The sequence below is a fragment of the Aethalodelphis obliquidens genome, unplaced genomic scaffold, assembly GCF_003676395.1.
Source record: "Aethalodelphis obliquidens isolate GAN/ISIS:26980383/991018 unplaced genomic scaffold, ASM367639v1 scaffold40, whole genome shotgun sequence".
In the NCBI taxonomy this organism is placed as follows: Eukaryota; Metazoa; Chordata; class Mammalia; order Artiodactyla; family Delphinidae; genus Aethalodelphis; species Aethalodelphis obliquidens.
This window is the reverse complement of record NW_020837984.1, coordinates 8,179,510-8,203,403: the sequence shown is the minus strand read 5'-3', so window position 1 is coordinate 8,203,403 and position 23,894 is coordinate 8,179,510. Positions and strand designations below refer to the sequence as shown.

At 38.0% G+C, this 23,894-nt stretch overlaps 1 protein-coding gene across 1 annotated transcript in view; it reads right to left on the bottom strand.

Annotated features, from left to right (window-relative positions):
- Window positions 1-23,894, bottom strand: part of EHBP1 (EH domain binding protein 1) — a 362,437-nt gene that overhangs the window by 286,751 nt on the left and 51,792 nt on the right. The window contains exons 3-4 of the mRNA XM_027131633.1: window positions 15,696-15,753; window positions 7,042-7,137 (exon numbers count right to left, since the gene is read on the bottom strand). Of these exons, the coding sequence (XP_026987434.1) occupies window positions 7,042-7,137; window positions 15,696-15,753 (154 nt within the window). The remainder of the gene's footprint in view (window positions 1-7,041; window positions 7,138-15,695; window positions 15,754-23,894) is intronic.

Sequence of the window (23,894 nt, the reverse complement as noted above, 5' to 3'; positions counted from 1 at the left end):
GGGCCGACCGGCACTCACCAGCCGAGAGGCTTGTCTGCTCGCCCGCCAGGGCGGGCGGGACTGGGAGCTGAGGCTCCGGCTTTTGTCGGAGCGCCGGGAGAGGACTGAGGTTGGCGGCGTGAACACAGCCTGCAGGGAGTTAGTGCACCATGGCTAGCCAGGAGGGAGTCCGGGGAAAAGTCTGGACCTGCCGAAGAGGCAAGAGACTTTTACGTCCCTCTTTGTTTCCTGGTGCACGAGGAGAGGGGATTAAGAACGCTGCTTGACAGAGCTCCAGGGACGGGCGCGAGCCGCGGCTAAGAGTGCGGAGCCCAGAGACGGGCATGGGACGCTAAGGCCGCTGCTGCCGCCGCCAGGAGGCCTGTGTGCGAACACAGGTCACTAGCCACACGCCCTTCTGGGGAGCCTGTGCAGCCCGCCACTGCCAGGGTCCCGGGATCCAGGGACGGCTCCCCGGGAGAGCGCACGGCGCGCCTCAGGCTGCAGCATCACGCCGGCCTCTGCCGCCGCAGGCCCGCCCCGCACTCCGTGACCCTCCCTACCCCCCGGCCTGGGTGAGCCAGAGCCTCCGAATCAGCGGCTCCTTTAACCTCGTCCTGTCTGAGCAAAGAACAGACGCCCTCCGGCGACCTACACGCACAGGCGGGGCCAAATCCAAAGCTGAGCCCCTGGGAACTGTCAGAACAAAGAAGAGAAAGGGAAATCTCTCCCAGCAGCCTCAGAAGCAGCGGATTAAAGCTCCACAATCAACTTGATGTACCCTGCATCTGTGGAATACATGAATACACAACGAATCATCCCAAATTAAGGAGCCCTGTGGATGAAAGGCTCTTGGTGCTGCAGCCAGGACTCAGTGCTGTGCCTCTGAGGTGGGAGAGCCAACTTCAGGACACTGGTCCACAAGAGGCCTCCCAGCTGCACATAATAGCAAACAGCAAAAATCTCCCAGAGATTTCCATCTCAACGCCAGCACCCAGCTTCACTCAACGACCAGCAAGCTACAGTGCTGGACATCCTATGCCAAACAACTAGCAAGACAGGAACACAACCCCACCCATTAGCAGAGAGGCTGCCCAAAATCATAGTAAGTCTACAGACACCCCAAAACACACCACCAGACGTGGACCTGCCCACCAGAAAGACAAGATCCAGCCTCATACACCAGAACACAGGCACTAGTACCCTCCACCAGGAAGCCTACACAACCCACTGAACCAACCTTAGCCACTGGGGACAGACACAAAAAACAACAGGAACTACGAACCTTCAGCCTGCAAAAAAGGAGACCCCAAACACAGTAAGATAAGCAAAATGAAAAGACAGAAAAACACACAGCAGATGAAGGAGCAAGATAAAAACCCACCAGACCTAACAAATGAAGAGGAAATAGGCAGTCTACCTGAAAAAGAATTCAGAATAATGATAGTAAGGTTGATCTGAAATCTTGGAGATAGAATGGACAATAGAATGGACAAATTGCAAGAATCAGTTAACAAGGACCTAGAAGAACTAAAGATGAAGCAAGCAACGATGAACAACACAATAAATGAAATTAAAAGTACTCTAGATGGGATCAATAGCAGAATAACTGAGGCAGAAGAACGGATAAGTGACCTGGAAGATAAAATAGTGGAAATAACTACTGCAGAGCAGAATAAAGAAAAAAGAATGAAAAGAACTGAGGACAGTCTCAGAGACCTCTGGGACAACATTAAACGCACCAACATTCGAATTATAGGGGTTCCAGAAGAAGAAGAGAAAAAGAAAGGGACTGAGAAAATATTTGAAGAGATTATAGTTGAAAACTTCCCTAATATGGGAAAAGAAATCATTAATCAAGTCCAGGAAGCACAGAGAGTCCCATACAGGATAAATCCAAGGAGAAATACGCCAAGACACATATTAATCAAATTGTCAAAAATTAAATACAAAGAAAAAATATTAAAAGCAGCAAGGGAAAAACAACAAATAACACACAAGGGAATCGCCATAAGGTTAACAGCTGATCTTTCAGCAGAAACTCTGCAAGCCAGAAGGGAGTGGCAGGACATATTGAAAGTGTTGAAGGAGAAAAACCTGCAACCAAGATTACTCTACCCAGCAAGGATCTCATTCAGATTTGATGGAGAAATTAAAACCTTTACAGACAAGCAAAAGCTGAGAGAGTTCAGCACCACCAAACCAGCTCTACAACAACTGCTAAAGGAACTTCTCTAGGCAAGAAACACAAAAGAAGGAAAGGACCTACAATAACGAACCCAAAACAATTAAGAAAATGGGAATAGGAACACACATATCGATAATTACCTTAAATGTAAATGGACTAAATGCTCCCACCAAAAGACACAGATTGGCTGAATGGATACAAAAACAAGACCCATATATTTGCTGTCTACAAGAGACCCACTTCAGACCTAGAGACACATACAGACTGAAAGTAAGGGGATGGAAAAAGGTATTTCATGCAAATGGAAACCAAAAGAAAGCTGGAGTAGCAATTCTCATATCAGACAAAATAGACTTTAAAACAAAGACTATTAGAAGAGACAAAGAAGGACACTACATAATGATCAAGGGATCGATCCAAGAGGAAGATATAACAATTGTAAATATTTATGCACCCAACATAGGTGCACCTCAATACATAAGGCAAATACTGACAACCATAAAAGGGGAAATCGACAGTAACACATTCATAGTAGGGGACTTTAACACCCCACTTTCACCAATGGACAGATCATCCAAAATGAAAATAAATAAGGAAACACAAGCTTTAAATGATACATTAAACGAGATGGAGTTAGTTGATATTTATAGGACATTCCATCCAAAAACAACAGAATACACATTTTTCTCAAGTGCTCATGGAACATTCTCCAGGATAGATCATATCTTGGGTCACAAATCAAGCCTTGGTAAATTTAAGAAAATTGAAATTGTATCAAGTATCTTTTCTGACCACAACGCCATGAGACTAGATATCAATTACAGGAAAAGATCTGTAAAAAATACCAACACATGGAGGCTAAACAATACACTACTTAATAATGAAGTGATCACTGAAGAAATCAAAGAGGAAATCAAAAAATACCTAGAAACAAATGACAATGGAGACACAACGACCCAAAACCTGTGGGATGCAGCAAAAGCAGTTCTAAGGGGGAAGTTTATAGCAATACAAGCCCACCTTAAGAAGCAGGAAACATCTCGAATAAACAACCTAACCTTGCACCTCAAGCAATTAGAGAAAGAAGAACAAAAAAACCCCAAAGCTAGCAGAAGGAAAGAAATCATAAAAATCAGATCAGAAATAAATGAAAAAGAAATGAAGGAAACAATAGCAAAGATCAATAAAACTAAAAGCTGGTTCTTTGAGAAGATAAACAAAATAGATAAACCACTAGCCAGCCTCATCAAGAAAAAAAGGGAGAAGACTCAAATCAATAGAATTAGAAATGAAAAAGGAGAGGTAACAACTGACACTGCAGAAATAAAAGAGATCATGAGAGATTACTACAAGCAACTCTATGCCAATAAAATGGACAATCTGGAAGAAATGGACAAATTCTTAGAAATGCACAACCTGCCAAGACTGAATCAGGAAGAAATAGAAAATATGAACAGACCAATCACAAGCACTGAAATTGAAACTGTGATTAAAAATCTTCCAACAAAGAAAAGCCCAGGACCAGATGGCTTCACAGGCGAATTCTATCAAACATTTAGAGAAGAGCTAACACCTATCCTTCTCAAACTCTTCCAAAATATAGCAGAGGGAGGAACACTCCCAAACTCCTTCTACGAGGCCACCATCACCTTGATACCAAAACCAGACAAGGATGTCACAAAGAAAGAAAACTACAGGCCAATATCACTGATGAACATAGATGCAAAAATCCTCAACAAAATACTAGCAAATAGAATCCAACAGCACATTAAAAGGATCATACACCATGATCAAGTGGGGTTTATTCCAGGAATGCAAGGATTCTTCAATATACGCAAATCTATCAATGTGATAAACCATATTAACAAATTGAAGGAGAAAAACCATATGATCATCTCAATAGATGCAGAGAAAGCTTTTGACAAAATTCAACACCCATTTATGATAAAAACCCTGCAGAAAGTAGGCATAGAGGGAACTTTCCTCAACATAATAAAGGCCATATATGACAAGCCCACAGCAAACATCATCCTCAATGGCGAAAAACTGAAAGCATTTCCACTAAGAGCAGGAACAAGACAAGGTTGCCCACTCTCACCACTCTTATTCAACATAGTTTTGGAAGTTTTAGCCACAGCAATCAGAGAAGAAAAGGAAATAAAAGGAATCCAAATCGGAAAAGAAGAAGTAAAGCTGTCACTGTTTGCAGATGACATGATCCTATACATAGAGAACCCTAAAGATGCTACCAGAAAACTACTAGAGCTAATCAATGAATTTGGTAAAGTGGCAGGATACAAAATTAATGCACAGAAATCTCTGGCATTCCTATATACTAATGATGAAAAATCTGAAAGTGAAATCAAGAAAGCACTCCCATTTACCATTGCAACAAAAAGAATAAAATATCTAGGAATAAACCTACCTAAGGAGACAAAAGATCTGTATGCAGAAAATTATAAGACACTGATGAAAGAAATTAAAGATGATACAAATAGATGGAGAGATATACCATGTTCTTGGATTGGAAGAATCAACATTGTGAAAATGACTCTACTACCGAAAGCAATCTATAGATTCAATGCAATCCCTATCAAACTACCATTGGCATTTTTCACAGAACTAGAACAAAAAATTTTGCAATTTGTATGGAAACACAAAAGACCCCGAATAGCCAAAGCAATCTTGAGAACGAAAGAAGGAACTGGGGGAATCAGGCTCCCAGACTTCAGACTATACTACAAAGCTACAGTTATCAAAACGGTATGGTACTGGCACAAAAACAGAAAGATAGATCAATGGAACAGGATAGAAAGCCCAGAGATAAACCCACGCACATATGGTCACCTTATCTTTGACAAAGGAGGCAGAAATGTACTGTGGAGAAAGGACAGCCTATTCAATAAGTGGTGCTGGGAAAACTGGACAGCTACATGTAAAAGTATGAAGTTAGATCACTCCCTAACACCATACACAAAAATAAGCTCAAAATGGATTAAAGACCTAAATGTAAGGCCAGAAACTATCAAACTCTTAGAGGAAAACATAGGCAGAACACTCTACGACATAAATCACAGCAAGATTCTTTCTGACCCACCTCCTAGAGTAATGGAAATAAAAACAAGAGTAAACAAATGGGACCTAATGAAACTTAAAAGCTTTTGCGCAGCAAAGGAAACCATAAAGAAGACCAAAAGACAACCCTCAGAATGGGAGAAAATATTTGCAAATGAAGCAACTGACAAAGGATTGATCTCCAAAATTTATAAGCAGCTCATGCAGCTTAATAACAAAAAAACAAACAACCCAATCCAAAAATGGGCAGAAGACCTAAATAGACATTTCTCCAAAGAAGATATACAGAGTGCCAACAAATACATGAGAGAATGCTCAACATCACTAATCATGAGAGAAATGCAAATCAAAACTACAATGAGATATCATCTCACACCAGTCAGAATGGCTATCATCAAAAAATCTAGAAACAATAAATGCTGGAGAGGGTGTGGAGAAAAGGGAACCCTCTTACACTGTTGGTGGGAATGTAAATTGATACAGCCACTGTGGAAAACAGTATGGAGGTTCCTTAAAAAGCTACAAATAGAACTACCATATGACCCAGCAATCCCACTACTGGGCATATACCCTGAGAAAACCATAATTCAAAAAGAGTCATGTACCAAAATGTTCATTGCAGCTCTATTTACAATAGCCCAGAGATGGAAACAACCTAAGTGTCCATCATCGGATGAATGGATAAAGAAGATGTGGCACATATATACAATGGAATATTACTCAGCCATAAAAAGAGACGAAATTGAGCTATTTGTAATGAGGTGGATAGACCTAGAGTCTGTCATACAGAGTGAAGTAAGTCAGAAAGAGAGAGACAAATACCGTATGCTAACACATATATATGGAATTTAAAAAAAAAATGTCATGAAAAACCTAGGGGTGAAACAGGAATAAAGACACAGACTTACTAGAGAATGGACTTGAGGCTATGGGGAGGGGGAAGTGTAAACGGTGACAAAGCGATAAAGAGGCATGGACATATATACACTACCAAACGTAAGGTAGATAGCTAGTGGGAAGCAGCCGCATAGCACAGGGAGATCAGCTCGGTGCTTTGTGACCGCCTGGAGGGGTGGGATAGGGAGGGTGGGAGGGAGGGAGACGCAAGCGGGAAGAGATATGGGAATATATGTATATATATAACTGATTCATTTTGTTGTGAAGCTGAAACTAACATACCATTGTAAAGCAATTATACTCCAATAAAAAAAAAAAATTGAAAAAAAAAAAAAAAAAAAGAGTTAGCTATATGCACAGCTATGTTTTTGGACCTGCACTTGGAATTTATTATCAGAATTTTTATTTTAAGCTATAGTATTTATAAAATATTAACATTTATAAAATATTTATCAAAAATCAATTTTAAACTTATCTTCTTATATTAACATCAACAAAATATTTATCATATACTAATTTAAAAATCTATCTTGTTATTAGTCAAACAAGGCTAACAAAATGAGGGTCAGGACTAAGAATTCCACAAACCTCAGCTTTCCACAGAAAAAGCACTTTAAAGTTCCCTGTGGGGAGAATGTAAGAAGTAGTAAAAGAAGTATTCCAACTGATCTTAATTGGAATAATTTCAAAAAGACTCCCAAATTATTTGGACTTTATAGACCATGAAACACCCTGATAGCCTTACATTGTTATAAATTGCTATACCTCTAAAAATAACGCACATTAAGGTCCTTACTGCACATTAAGGACCCAAATGTATAGAACAATGAATACTGAAATATTCCATCATTTAGAACTATTATTATATAATAAATCCTATAACTTATAAAACTGGAACTTACCTTAAAAAGTGTCACAGTGATTTCAATGTTTTCAGGAACAGGCCACACTACAACACCACGGTATGGATTTTTTATTCCAGGCTGCCAGCTATGAGCCTACCAGAATAAAAATAATGGCTTCAATTTGAAGTACAGGAAATGCAATGTTAATAATTTACAAAAATATATTGACCCTATTTAACTATCCATTAGATCTCCCTAAAACAAAAATGATTAGTCAAATAAAACTTTTCAAGCATTAAACTTGGGCTATGACGGTTATATCACATGGTAGCTACAGATTACTATCTGTAAACAAACCTTTACCCTCTCCCACGCACGCACACACACACACACACACACACACACACACACGAAGATGCAAAAATGAGGTGCCTCATATTTTCAAAAGCTATTTAGGATTGAATAAAAACCTTATTAGGAGAAACATTTTTGAAATTACTTTGTTATTTAGGAACTTAAGGGCAAATTCATTCTTTAAAAGGAAAAATTAATTGTATAGTCTGCATTTAAGATCATTTCCCACTAAACCATAATGTTTATTTGGGTCAAGTAAAGAAGAAAGCAGTTTGTACAGTTAATGTTTCTAGTGCCTATAATTTTAAAGACTTTTTTCCTTGTAAATATTGATTATCAAGGTTCCCTAAGGAACCCCCTGAAATGTGGGGTCACCACTCTAGGTCTTCCGTTGTGGTGGCGTTTCCAGCCAAAGCTAATGCATAATGGTATGCCAGGACAGCTCAACTAAATCTTCATCTCTCTGGGCTTCAGGACTGGTCCGTGGACATGCTATGAAGGTGGTAATAAAAGCTGACACTTAAGAAGTACTTTCTATATGTCAGTGCATATTTGGAATTTACTTATGTTTAACTCATTCAATCTGCATAAGAATCCTATGAGGTAGCTACTATTCATTCATTCATTCACTCATTCACTCACTCAATTGATACTATCTGCCAAGCATTGTCTAGGAACTGTAGTTAAAAAAAAAAAAAAAATCTGCCTTAGTGGAGTTTTCAGAATAGTAGGAAGAGACAGACAAACAAAATAATTAAGTAAAACAGACAGCATGTTAGGTAGAGAGAAACGCTGTGGAGAAAAATGAAAGTAGGGAAGAAGGATGGAAGGGGCAAGAGAAAGTAACAATTTTCAACAGGTTAATCAGAGAGAAGTGTCAATGAGCAGGTGACGAGAGAAGACCGTAAGGAATTGAATCAGATATTTTAAAACATGGAAAGAGCTTTCTAGGGAGATGGACCAGCAACTGGAAAGGTGCTGAGGCAGTTAGATAACAACAATGCCAATGTGGCTGGAGCAGAGTGGTCAAAGAGAAGAGCAGCAGGAGATAAGACTAGAGAAATCACAGAGGGCCCAATCATATGAAGCTCTGGCAGCCCATTCCAAAGATTTTGGTTTGTAATTTGAGTGAGATGGGAAGCCACTGGAGGATTTTAAGCAGAGGAATGATGAAGTTATGTTTTTTGACTCTAGCAAATGTATTTAGAATAGGCTTCAGATGTAAGAGAGGAAACAGGGAGACCAGTAAGCTACTGCAATAATTCTTTGGAGAGCTAATGGTGACTTGGCTTGGGGTGGTACAAACTAGTCAGATTCCATATATTTTTTCATAGTTTCAAGATAGAATCAATAAGGTTTTCTGTCTGATTGTATGAAAGAAAGTAGCCAAGGCTGATTCTAAGGCTTTCACCCTTGAGCAAGTACATAAAAGGAATTGCTATTAACAGATATGAGGCAAAACTGCTGAAGGATCAAGTTTGGAAAATAAGATTAGGAACTCAGTTTTATACACATTAAATCTAAGTTGCCTTTTAGATATTCAAGTGTAGGTGTTTAAATAGGCAGCTGGATGTATGTGCTGGGAGTTATAAATTTGGGAATCATCAGCGTGCAGGTGATACTTAAAACTTGGATGTGATCCCAAGGGAGTGAGGAGAGAGAGAAAGAGAGAGAGGGAGAGGGAGGGGGAAAGAGAGAGAGAGAGAGAGAAACGCTCAGGAACTGAACCTTGGAGCACAACAATAACAGGTCCAGGAAATGAGGAGGAATCAGCAAAGAAGGGTCAGTAAAGCAGAAGGAAAAGCAGAGGCATGTGGTATTCTGAAACTCTAGAGGAGAAAATGTTTTAAGGAGAAAGGAACAAACATCTGTCCCAAATCTTGGTGACAGGTCATATAGGATGAGGTCTGGAAAATGACCCCTGGATTTAACAAAGCAGAAGCCATTACTGACCTCACAAGAGCAGTTTCAGTGGAGTGACAAGGGTAAACACCTGACTGGATTAGCATGGATTCAAGAAAGAACAGGAAGAAAGAAACTAGCAAGTACATTCAACTCCTCCGAGGTGTTTTGCTGAAAGAGAAAGGGAGAAATAGGTTGGTGCTAGTGGGAGAAATAGTGTCAGAAGAGAATTTTTTAAGTAAGAGAAAAATATTTTTAGGCTGATGAGAAATATCCAGTTAAGAGGGAAAATTTAATGATGCAGAAGAGAAATAATTTCTAGAGTAATGTCCTTAACAGTACAAAAGGAGACAGATTGGCCTTTGCTCGGAGCACAGACGATTCTTCCATAATAATAGGAAAGGAGCTAAAGTATATGAGTGCAGGTGCATGTCAGGGAGCAGATTTAACACATGAAGAAACTGAGGCACAGACTGGCCCAGGATCACACAGCAAGTAAGTGGCAAAAGTTGGATTTGAACCCAGGAAGTGGAACTGAGAAGGGATCAAGATCATGGAAACTTATGTCCGTGCAAATCTTATCATATCTTGTTAGTTAAAATACCAGCAGAATATTGTAAGTTAACTATACTTCAATAAAAGATAAAATACCAGCACAAGATATAGGTTTAGCAGCACTAAACTACTCCCACTCCAGCTAAATTGTCAATAACTCCCTCTCTATTCTCTCTTCATTGCCCCCAGATCACAAAACTTCAGGTGAGGAAAGGGAAGTAGTGACTCACAAGAGACTTAGCACACCACAGCCAATGGTAAAGAACTGAGTTTTGCTGATTAAAAAACATCTCCAGGGATTCCTCTATTCCCCTGCCTATTTCTACGCCTGTTGACAGTCCTAGAACAAAAACTCCACAAAGTAAACAATATTCATTCTGAAAAGTAAATTGCTGCCCATCTTAGAAAATCTTTTATCAAAACTCTACACAGTCTACATATTTAATTCTTAAGATTTATGACAACTCTAATTCTCATGTACTGTCATGGTAGATCAAGCAATTTCTCTGGTCTCTTCAAACTTCCCATAATTATATTTTCATAGTCGCCCGATACATTAAAAAAAAAAAAGACCATAATAACTGAACTTTATTTATTAGCCACGGCAGAAAAGATAGAGTTTTTGTAAAATTTGGAATGAAAAAAAAGACCATCAAAGAATTTTAGGCCTGAAAATATCTTTAGGAGATCTAAACCAGGTCCAGATAAGGAAACTGAAGCAATTAAAGAGTAAATGGCTTGCCTGAAGCCATACTAATAATCAGTAGGAGAACCAACTCCATGATTTTCAAGTTCAGAGTTCTTAACCCAACCGACATCATAGCAAACTCTATTTCTGATTCACACAGTATTCAAGAAAATAGTCTTCTATCCCTAAGGTCTTAACATTTATGTATATGACACAGAGGTCAAGAGTGGGAAAAGCAGGGAATGTGGAGACCAACTGACAACTGGGCAGGGTTAGAAGATGGTGATACCATGTAATTTCCTCAGGTATCCTAATGCTGCTCCTCTAAATGACCTCTTTAAATTCTCAATCTTGGATCAGGGAATGGTAATTAGACCAATAAACAAACAAAAATACAATCTGCTTAATGAATTAAAATATTTTTTTTCTTTTTTTTTTGCAGTACGCGGGTCTCTCACTGTTGTGGCCTCTCCCGTTGCGGAGCACAGGCTCTGGACGCGCAGGCTCAGTGGCCATGGCTCATGGGCCCAGCCGCTCCGCGGCATGTGGGATCTTCCCGGACCGGGGCATGAACCCGTGTCCCCTGCATCAGGAGGCAGACTTTCAACCACTGCGCCACCAGGGAAGCCCTCTTTCTTTTTTCTAATAAAAAGAGATGGAAAGGTGCTAGTTCCCAAGCTGCTAGTATGCTGCCATTTTCTGACCATTCTATCCAGCAACCCTTCCCAGCAAGAGAAAAGGTCAAACTAAGACAGAGCTCTGGCTTTCTGATAGTCTTTTTAGGGACTGTACACCTAGCTAAGTTAGGACAGTGTAACAATACCAATTAGTCCAGCTGAGTATCTGGCAATGCCAGCTTTATAATGTTAGCTAATTATTATATACTAGGCAGAATCAGTAAATTTTGCTGGAGAGGAAACTATGGATGTACATAGCAGCAAACCTGAAGGAAAAAAAAAAGTGTTCCTAGTCAGAAGAGCTTACTACAACTTCTACCTCAAACAGAATTAAAGAACCTGAAGCTAGAAAAAGAATGAAAAGTCTAATACAGGTAACTAAAAATAGCTGCAGTATTAAACATCTAACTGTACAAATCAACTGAGACAGGAATTTAGGTTCTTAAGAACTTTATTTTTTAAAAAGCACCTCATACTGGCACTCATCAGCACTACAAGAACCCTGATCAGTTTTTATTCAGAGTAACAGAAAGGATTTCCCTAGAAAATAATTTGGTACAAAACACATACAGCTATTTAGCTAGCTCCTTAGTAGAGTCAGGAAAGGCAGGTTATTTAATCATTTGCCAGCATCCTAGTACAGTTAACGACAGAAAGGATGAAGCCACATTATCCAGTTCCATTCATATTTTTTTTCACTTTTTAATCATATCACAGATCCTTTAGCAAAGGCAGACCTAAGGAAAAGGTAACATTTCTCAATTTTGAGTAATGACTCTATAAAATGCCTTATTTTCAAATTATTTCATATCATATCTTACCTAAAAGACTTGTACCTAATATGGAACTAAACACAGAATAAATATTCACTTGTTACTTCTGATTCCTACAAAATCAAAATATTTCACTGAAAATTTATAACTGTCAATTTAGTTTTTAAATTGATGATTTTCAATTTATAAAACTGCATCTACCCATAGGTTTAAGATGTCACACATAAATTTACCTTAGAGTTGTCCATATCATGGCCATAAGTCAAAGCTCTACAACTATACCCACCCCTTCATGATACCACAGCACATTGATAAAGGCTATAGTACAACAACAGAGCAGGGAAGTAGAGGTGGTAATGCCATCCAAAAGCTGGTGAGGACTTTCAAGCTCTTGTTTCCCTTTGGAACTCTCCCATCTCTCTGTGAGTTTAAATTTACAAAACTAGATTTAAGGCAACAGACTACTCTGCCATAATTCTTCTTGACTATCACAATCTCCCTGCTTCCTATTGTCAAACACTGTACTGAAAAATAATTTATTTAAGCATATACAAATCAACTACAGCCTGAAAAAATCTCTGTTATAAATGCCATGACTTGAGGATAAGAGGCGGGGAAGCTGCATATTGGGATAATTACTCATGGTTATTATTTTCTCGATAAAAAAGGATTCAGCAATGAGTTCTTTATATATTTAACTAGAAAAATAGACATGTACCCAAAGAAAGTGAGCAATAAATTGAAAACTAAACTTTAAATTAAATAAGGCAATGTGCCTTATTATTTTACTGTCTAATCTGTTATCTGGGTGTCAGTTATAAATTTCAATCCACCAATATAAAAAAGGTAGATAATCAACTATACTTCAATAAAATAATTTAAAACGGCAGATATACTCAGAATCAGGCAAGATAAATAATAACTTATACAGATAACCAAAGAAAATTAATTACTGCGTAGTTCAAACTCTTTCCAGAAACACAGTTAAAAGTAAAAACTAGACTATTTTCTGGCCAATGGTTGCAGAAATCTGCTTTCCCCCTAAGTGATTTCAAAGGGACTTAGCAAGCAAATAATATTTCAAAGGAAAAATGTCAGAAAACAGAAGAGTCTTTCAGAAGAAAACAATGGTTCTAGTCTGTGGATTTAATATAACTGATAGCTAATTTTTAAAAAAATAATAGCTGGGGACAATTTTATTTTTTTTTTAATTCCAAAATGCCATGGATCTCAAGCTTCTCAAGATTAAAAAAAAAGTTATTTGTTTAATTTTCACAATAATATCATTAGCATTTCTTTCATAGCTTCTGGAACTGATTTTTACATCCTTATTTAGCTGTTGTGAACAATTTACAGAACAGCATTTCACATATACATGAACATTTTATGTATATGCTATAATAAACAACACACTGTAACTTCTCATAAACTTTTCAAAAGTACACCTATAATGTTTCAAGAGAAAATACAATGATTCTAAAATATCCAGAAGGGATCTGAAATATTAAGAGCATCACAACTGGAAAATTAGTCCAATAAGAAATAGTTCCTTCTAGAAAATATTATATTTTGAGAAAAATCAACCTGTAGCCTATGTTTGTATTTCACCATCTGGATTCAATCAATATTTGATACAATATAAAATAGAATCTGGACCTAAAATTTATTTGACTGACTTTCAAAAATGTAATTAAATTAAAAGTATACTTAATTTCAAATATGGGTATTCTGAATTGACCTTTAATCTAAAGTATTTCATTATGTTTCATAATGTTTTAAGAAAACAGTATCTAGTTTCTAAAAGAGGGACATCACTTTTTGTTGATAGCTAAAAACATTTAGGGTCGATTTCTAATGTTTATAGTTATATTCAGATTCTTCTATCACACTTAGTGGATGGCCTAATATTGTTCCTTTTCACAAAAGCTTAAGACCCACTGAGCAAAACTGACAGACGACCCTAAGTCTCTTTTTAGAACCCCTTCTCATAAATAGATAAGAAAATATTACATGTCCAAAATATAATGCCCCCAAACTACAAATGTATGCTTTGAAGAAAATGCTATTCATGAGGTGAAGCAACTGGACCTTTCCTATATTGCTGGTGGGGGTATATTAAAAGTTCAAAATGTATGTACCCTATTACCCATTGATTCCATTCCAAGTTATTCGTCCAAGAGAAAACATTTGTCCCCCAAAATACTTGAACAGTAATGTTTACGACAGATTTATTCACAATAGTTGAACACTCAGAATATTCACTGGAAACAAATCAAATGTTCATCAACAGATGTATAAAAAATCACACTGCAGTATATGTGCATGATGGAATACTGCTCAGCAATGAAAAAAGTTAAACTACCAACATTCACAATACCATGAATAAATCTCGAAAACATGCTGTACAAAAGAAACCAGACATAAAATAGTACTTTTGTATGATTCTATTTATGTGAAATTTAAGAACAGGCAAAAATAGCCTACGGTGATAGAAAAATCAGAATAGTAGTTGCCTCTAAGGATTGGGAATTGACTGGAAGAGGACTCAAAGGAAAAAGGTGATGAAAATTGTCTATATCTTGATAGCAGTGGTAATTATACAACTATATATTGATCAAAACTCATAAAATTGTGTACTTAAGATCTGTGACTTATACCATATATAAATTTTAATTCAATAAAAATAAAATTTAAAAAGATGCCCTTAAAAAATTTTTAATTCTGAAATTTAATTAAATTAAAATTTAATTTCAGTTAAAATGAATAAATTTTTCTTTACGTAAGTCTACTTACGGAAAAACCAACATTCAATAAACATGCTTGTAGTTATCGTGTGCTTATAAAAATATACTCATACTTACTTGTCTATAGATTGGAATTTTTAAAATACTTAAAATTGTTATTGAACATTTTAAAATTCTGTTCTCGGCTTCCCTGGTGGCGCAGTGGTTAAGAATCCACCTGCCAACGTAGGGGACAGGGGTTTGAGCCCTGTTCTGGGAAGATCCCATGAAGTTGCCGCAGAGCAACTAAGTCTGTGAGCCACAACTACTGAGCCTGTGCTCTAGAGCCTGCGAGCCACAACTACTGAGCCCATGTGCCGCAACTACTGAAGCCCGTGCACCTAGAACCTGTGCTCTGCCACAAGAGAAGCCACCACAATGAGAAGTCCATGCACTGCAACGAAGAGTAGCCCCCGCTCGCCACACCTAGAGAAAGCCCACATGCAGCAACGAAGATCCAACACAGCCAAAAATTTTTTTAAAAAATTATAAATAAATAAATAAAATTCTGTTCCACTCCCCACAAAGCCATAAGAACAAAAAATTAAAATCTTTGAAAAATCCAACTCCTCTTCAGTAACCCAGCAATGGACTCAGATAACTCATCATTCCTTATGTGTGTCCTAACTTCATCCTCTTGGAATCTGAATAAAGTAATCCTAGGTGTAATTTTGTAAGTGATATTTATTTAATCATTATTTCATGATATCCTAGCACAGAGAAGTTAAATAACTATTATGTTATTCAAGGCTACCAAATCCAAAATCAAAACTCAGGTAACTGGCTCCTGCTTTAGGAACTGCAGTAACAAGATTACATACAGCGCCTGATCAATCATTTTAGTACATTAGATAATAAGAAATAACCTAAAATATCAAGTAATATTTTAAAACATTCTTCACTGGGACCAGAGAGGCTTAATAATTTGACCAAAAGTCAAATTCAATATTTGGGTAAGAAATTTAGAAAACAGACAAACCTTGGAAGACTTCCTTCGGCTTCTTCTCGTCCAAACTACCACCAGTTTATCTGGTTGCCTGCCAAACAAGAAAAAGATTACGTATAATTTATCTTAAATCAAATAATAAAATTTAGTTCTGGCGCCTTTAAAAGAACAAAAAATCATCTGCTTTAGATTACATAGAACCGTTGCACTTACAATAAAGCTCTATAAATTATTCATATATAGTAGATGTTGAATACAGATATGATCTAATTTAAATGACTAATATTTCATCCACATGTTTTTCTAAAAATACTTTACCAAGTAAATTCACTGGGACAAACCAAGTAAAATTAAATACTTAGACTATTTTTAAAAGAAAAGCAGGGGCTTCCCTGGTGGCGCAGTGGTTGAGAGTCTGCCTGCCGATGCAGGGGACACAGGTTCGTGCCCTGGTCCGGGAAGATCCCATATGCCGCGGAGCGGCTGGGCCCGTGAGCCATGGCCGCTGAACCTGCACGTCTGGAGCCTGTGCTCCGCAACGGGAGAAGCCACAGCAGTGAGGCCCGCGTACCGCAAAAGAAAAAAAAAAAAATCTCCTTTAAAACAATACTATATTTCTAACACATTATCCACTTTAATTTAGAGAAAATAAGCATAAAAACGATACTTCCAAAGTAATTTAAATCTGTGGTTTACACTACTCTTGCATCTCTGTATCTTATGACCAATGCTTATGGTTTTCAAAAACTTTTTATAATCAATCATCTCAACTATCTTCATAAAAACAATATAATACCAAAAAATAGGCAAGGTACATTCTGGCAAAGTTACATAACTCATCGAAAGTTCTGGCAAAACCAAGACCAAATGAAATACAGGTCTTCTAATTCTCATACCTCTCTTCTTTATATTCTGCCAACATAAAGTTAAAAACAAAACACACTCACATTTTCAGATAATACAACTAAGTTCTCTTTAATGCTTAGGGAAAACAGAAAAACTATGATTATCAGTTCTTTTACTTAGATTTTTATTTTTAAAAATCTTAAAAGCTTTTTAACCAAGAAATGAATGATATTACTCATCTCAGTGACCTTCACCACTTTCTCTGTCTCCTTCATTTTACCCTGGTATCTTTCATTATCAGCAGATGACCTGTCCTCCTATTTAACTACCTACCTACCTACTTACCTTCCTACCTACATACATATATTATAAAAGGTCACCAGCCATAAACTCCTGATCCAGTGATTTACCTAGAAACCTGTCCAAAGAGCAACAGTTGTCTAATGAAAAATATTACTGAGGAACTGATCCTGAATGTAGTACAGAGAAATAAAGTGGTAATATTTTTAAAGAAGGTAAGAGACATAGAAGATAGATTGAGAAGTACACACACCTAACAGAAATTCTAGGGCTTCCCTGGTGGTGCAGTGGTTAAGAATCCGCCTGCCAGTGCAGGGGACACGGGTTCAAGCCCTGGTCCGGGAAGATCCCACATGCTGCAGAGCAACTAATCTCATGCGCCACAACTACTGAGCCTGCACTCCAGAGCCCATGTGCCACAACTACTGAAGCCCACATGCCTACAGCCCGTGCGCCGCAACAAGAGAAGCCACCGCAATGAGAAGCCTGCACACCACAATGAAAGAGTAGCCCCTGCTCACCGCAACTAGAGAAAGCCCGCACACAGCAACAAAGACCCAAAGCAGCCAAAAATAAATAAATAAATTTATTTTAAAAAAGAAATTCTAGAAGTTTAGAATAGTGGGAATGGCAGAGGCAATACTAAGGAGAAAAGGCTAAGAATGTTCCAATAAAGATAGGAGTCCTTAGGTCGAAAATATATATTAACAAATAAACAGGATAAATAAAAAACTAATCTATGTCTAAATACCTCGCAACTACGGAACAGCAAGAATAAAGAGAAAAATCATAAGAAAAGATAGGTTACCAGCAAAGGCGTAATTATGCTGACAACAACTTCTTAGCAGCAACAGCGCCCAAAATACAATGAAGCTAATGATCTTCAAGTGCTAAGGGAAAATAGATGCCATCCTGGAGTTTCATATTGGCTAAACTACCATTTAAGAAATGGTTTCAGACATAAAAGACTAAGAATTTACAATCTATATAACCCAGCTAAATACAGGAAGGAGGAGGATGCAAGAAGCAATATAAATGTGGTAAAATGTTAATACTTGTCATTTTCAGTGATAGGACCTGAAGAAAACAAGAGTAGACAAAAAAACAAAAGTAAGGTTCCAATGAAACTATTTCATCAAGGCATCTTCTAAACAAATGCAGTGTGTTTCTGATGGTGATAGTAACCAGCATAGTATAAAAAAGAAAAATGGTGGTTCTCCACCCAAGACTAAACCAGTTCCCAAAGAGTGTCAAGCTTTGAAGACAACAATTGTAAAAACCAGTAGCTTGATTTGGTGAATCTTTCCAGCGTGAGACGTTGGGAGCAGGAGCCAGATGCCAAAGTGCTAAATTACAGATGAAATAGAAGAAAGTTTCTATGAAACATCAGAGTGTTCATCTAAGAATCTGAACCAATGGAGAAACAAACAAAACCTTGTTCAACACACAGAGAAGTAGAACAGGACAAATGACATGAAGATGGGGAGCAGTATAGCAACATGACAACAGAGCTGGGCAGAGGGTATGATCAATGATGGCAGCTTAACAGCAGAGGGACTGCGTAGCCAACCAGTGCAAGCTACCTTATTTGAAAGCATTGGTGGCTTGCTGGAACCCTTTACCTAGATTACTACACTAACCTTTTTACTATGTTCTCACCTCCACATTTCCAGCCCAACCTCAACCCTTAGTTATATTTCTGCAATACTTCTTTAGAAATGCTATAAAGATCTTACTGATTTTCCTTATTATCCTTACTGGGCTCTTATACTGAAGGTACTACAGACTAGCACGTGAAGGTTGAATTTCACAGATTTATTTGACCTAAACAGTATTCCATCTTAGTTTAAATTTAAACTTTAAAAAACATTTCTTACTTAAATGTCTTTAAACAAGGTCCATGCTATCCAGATTACTAGAGCCTTCAATGCTATCAACTGCTTCACACCTGACCAGCTTCACTCTTAAGATGATCTACTTAGTCCCTGTATGCATTTGACCCTGTGACACCATAGCATGCAAGATAACATCCATATTCCTGAATGTGGTTTATAAGGCACTTCACCACCTGACTCTGATCTACTTTTCTAGATGCAAAACCTACAAATATCTCAAAGGCATCTTGCTTTCCAATCAATCCCTGAACACTTATTCAATTTCTTCACATCTTTGCATGTTACAAACTTTTTTTAAAACCTCCTCTTTTCTCTCCTTTTCTACCTGATAAACTCTTAATTCATCACTTCCTCTGTGAAAACCTGACCATTTCTCATTCCATTCCCACTTCATCCCACATCCTAAACCTCAGGCAGAGTTAACTGCTCCTTCTACTGTATTTCCAGTAATACTCTAGACACCTCTTTTTTAATATCCTATGCACCCTGTATTACATTATTTGTTATTATTTCTATCTCCTCCACTAGACTGTGCTCCTTTATCAACCATATCTTATTTATCTTTCTATTCCCAGTAACTAATAAGAATCTGGTACAAGATTGAGGCTCGATGTACATTCACTACTGAATGAACCTTAAATTTCATCCAGGAATTCCCAATTGGTTAATTATAATTGATGAGGTCCAACTAAAGCCTGTAGCTACATCATACATTCTCTCTGCAGCTTATTTGAGCTTTGCAAGCATCCTCACCTTGGCTGCACATTGGAATCTCCTGGGAAGGGAGAGTGCAAAGCAATCCCCACACCTCCCGACTTGGAACATTAGTGAGGTATTAGTTGTGATGGCAGTGAGGGTGTCTCCCCTCCATGATATTGTCCTAGTGCCACCTGCACAGTTGCCTCCACCTAACTTGGCCTCTCAGCATCTCCCTCCCCTCAACCCGTTCTGATCTTGTGTTTCAGAAAAGGGAAGCCACTTACTGTAAAAAATTAGGAAGGGTGGTCTCCTAACCTATATGCCTGAAGTTCCAAGTATGTAAATATAACATAAATTACTTATTTGAGAATGTCTCCAGAGATGAATAAACTTTTTTGTAATTCTAAGTCATGTCCAATTTTTATAATGTCTTCATTAGAAATCAGCCCACCTTTACATTATCAGGGACAAAGCAAGGCAGAATGTTCTAAAATAAAGAACTGTGCTGTTATTGTTCTCATAGAAGAACACCAAAAACCACACAACTGGTTGACCACAATTAATATTTTAAGCATCCATGCTGTACTAGAAAAGAACCATTAAATATTTACTTATGTGCTCCCAAGAGGCCAGGGATAGAGCAATTGTGAGAGTTTTATCCAACTACCAAAGAACCTATATAACTTTCTATCAAAAAAGTCAAGACAACCTGATAGAGCCCAGATTTTAGAGAGAATCTAACAATCACGTACTTAACATTTCTACCCCATTACCTAAGTAACCAGGTAGCACTACACATACAGATATATAAACATACACACATATATTTATATACAGATATTTACATATATAAACATTTTATATACATACACATAAAATGTACACAGACACACTGCCTGAGTTCCACTGGAAAATTTGTAGTTTTTTGGTGGGCTTATGCAGCAGAGGAAACTTTACAGTTAAAAATGAGGGACTTAAAAAAAATAAATAAATAAATAAAATAAGGGACTTCCCTGGCAGTCCAGTGGTTGAGACTCCACGCTTCCACTGCAGGGGGCATGGGTTTGATCCCTGGTCGGGGAATTAAGATCCCACATTCCGGGCAGTGCGGCCAAAACATGAATGAATGAATGAATAAAATAAAAATCGACCTTCTATCCTACCCTCAGAGTCCTTAAAAGGCAACAAGTTGAATCTGAAGGTGGCAAGACTTATCTCACGCTATAGTCCTGATGCTAAATTCTGTAGAGGAGGAAGGACAGGAGGAAAATGGAAGTGGAAGGAGGAAAAGATATGAGAGCTACAATGAACCAGCTTATAAAGCAATAAACTGTATCTTTCTTTTGTCTGCAACTAAGTTTTGGGCCCTTCTCTTTGTCACTAGTGATCTACTGTGATCAAAGTAAATTTAAAGAAAAACATTTCTGGCTTAAATTTAGATTCCCTTACTCTTTCCTACTCCCGCATGTATGTCACTTGTGTGAGGTGAGACACAAAGCCATGAGAAAAATTCCAAAACCATCATGTGAAAACCAGCCTCATCACTCTCCAGAATCATAATAAGCATTCAACAAATATTTTATTGAATGCCTATTACATTCCTGGCACTGTGGTGAGCCATGGAGATGAAAAGTCAAAAGAAGACAAGCCTTGATCCTCTGGAAGTTTACATTCTAGTGGAGACATAAACAATTAAACCAACTACCCAACTCCAGGCACAACCTGTGATAACTGTGGTTACTATTAGGAAATGAAATTACATGTCATTTAAAGAATATACTTTTCTGTATTTTCTACAATGAATTCATATTACTTTATGGTGGGGAATTATTTAAATGTGGAGGGGGAGTTATTTAAAATAAAATAGCACTTTTAAGTTTGGAATTACATATGAACAGACAGAATTAAACAATTAAATTTTAAAATTTCATTGTATTTATTTTTTTATTTTTAAACTTTTTATTTTATATTGGAGTATAGCCAATTAACAATGTTGTGATAGTTTCAGGTGCACAGCAAAGAGACTCAGCCATAGATATACATGTATCCATTCTCCCCCAGACTCCCCTCCCATCCAGGCTGCCACATAACACTCAGCAAAGTTCCCTGTACTATACAGTAGGTCCTTGTTGGTTATCCTTTTTAAATATAGTAGTGTGTACATGTCAGTCCCAAACTCCCTAACTATCCCTTCCCTCCATCTTTCTCACACTGGTAACCATAAGTTCATACTCTAAGTCTGTGAGTCCATTTCTGTTTTGTAAATACATTCATTTGTATAATTTCTTTTTAGATTCCGCATATAAGCGATATCATAGGACATTTCTCTTTTTCTGTCTGACTGACTTCACTCAGTATGACAATCTCTAGGTCCACCCATGTTGCTGCATTATTTCATTCTTTTTTATGACTGAGTAATATTCCATTGTATAATATATGTACCACATCTTCTTTATCCCTTCCTCTGCTGATGGACATTTAGGTTGCTTCCATGTCTTGGCTATTGTAAACAGTGCTGCAATGAACACTGGGGTGCATGTATCCTTTTGGACCATGTTCTCTGGATATATGCCCAGAAGTGGGATTGCAGGGTCATATGGTAGCTCTATTTTTAGTTCTGTTCTCCACAGTGGCTGTATCAATTTACATTTCCACCAACAGTGTAGGAGGGTTCCCTTCTCTCCACACCTTCTCCAGCATTTATTGTTTGTGGATTTTTTTGATGATAGCCATTTTGACTGGTATAAGGTGATACCTCATTGTAGTTTTGATTTGTGTTTCTCTAATCATTAGCGAAAAATTGCATTGAATTTAAAGACCTCTCAGCTGAATTAATCTGTTTTCTAAGTCAATAGAAGTGGAAGAGGTGTACTCTTTGTCTTAAGTTAACATAAATGTTCCCTAAGGTCTGAGCTGGCCATAGACAAAATTTTGAAAGAGGCCCCACTTGACTCTGCAGCCCTCCTTTACCTGCAGCCCCTCCAATGTCTGGGGCATTCTTCCTTGGGCCTGCAAAGTCAGTATGGCACTCCATTACAGGACCCAACAATAACAATATGACAAATGCTTTTCAGATCACTAATTCTCTTCTATATCAATTAAAATCCCCCTTTCTCCAGGGTAAGTATCTTAGGAAGGTAGTCAAAGGAAAGAAAACTGGGGAAACAATTTGTATTAATTTAGGAGATATGAATTTGTAAAAGAAGGCTCCTCAAAGATGACATAGTACAGAGGAGAGATTACTAGACTGGAGGTTGGGAAACTTGTTTTTCCTAGTTCTGGCACGTAGTGACCTTAGGAATGCCTCTCCATATCTCTGAGCCTATTCCCTAATTTATCAAATGAAGAGATTGTACTAAGACCTCAGCTAGTTCTAAAACTATGATTCAGTGACCATATGATTAAATGACTCAAATTGGTTAAATATTTTGTGGTTTAAAATGAAATGAGAAATTAAAGAACAGGGTAAAGAATTTGTGGCACAGAGTGCTTTGCCTCCTGTTTTCTGACAACCTAGAGGTAGTTAATAGTACCACCTTTGAATAATATTATGAAAGGGGAAGTAGTATCTTTTAGCAGAGAAGTAAATGGACCACCGAAGATTCAGGCTCCCTGTCCAAAGCACAATGTTAAACCGGGGAGATGTTGCAGGAAGCCCCTTGCCCCCAACCACCACCACCACTCCCAGCATGCTGACACTGCGATGGAACAACATGATACCTCTCACCAGTGGTGTCACTTCTGGAGGAGAGTGGATAATAAATGAGTATGCCTTCTCCACACCAGCTGAATGGAGAGGATTCCAGAATGCAAAGAGGGCAGAGTCATAAGATAAAAGGTGTATGGGCTCCTGAATGACCACGTGGAAGTCCAGTCAACCTCTCTAGACTGAAAAGTGAGCAAGAAATGGACTTTTATTGGGTCAAACCACTTTGATTTTGGGGTGTGTCTGCTACAGTAACTCCTCAACATATAGAAAATTCAAAAGACACACATACATAACAATAAAGTAGTTGCTGTCTTGTAGAAGCTTACACTGCAAAGTGCTGAGACCAAATTTAACCTTTTTATGTCCTGCTGGTTTTCACATATATGAAATTGATGTTTCCGAAGATAAAAGACAACTATACCTCAGAACTTAGTAATTAATATTTATGCCTTTGAGCTTTTCCTAAATTATAAATAAGAAATCATAAGCCTTTAGAACACAAAAAGTACAGCATATTCCTCTCACCAAAGAATACAGGAGGGGCTTCCCTGGTGGCGCAGTGGTTGAGAGTCTGCCTGCCGATGCAGGGGACGCGGGTTCGTGCCCCGGTCCAGGAAGATCCCACATGCCGCAGAGCGGCTGGGCCCGTGAGCCATGGCCGCTGAGCTTGCGCGTCCGGAGCCTGTGCTCCGCAACGGGAGAGGCCACAACAGTGAGAGGCCCGTGTACCGCAAAAAAAAAAAAAGAATACAGGATATGCTTACAATGAGGAAAAGAAAGCTC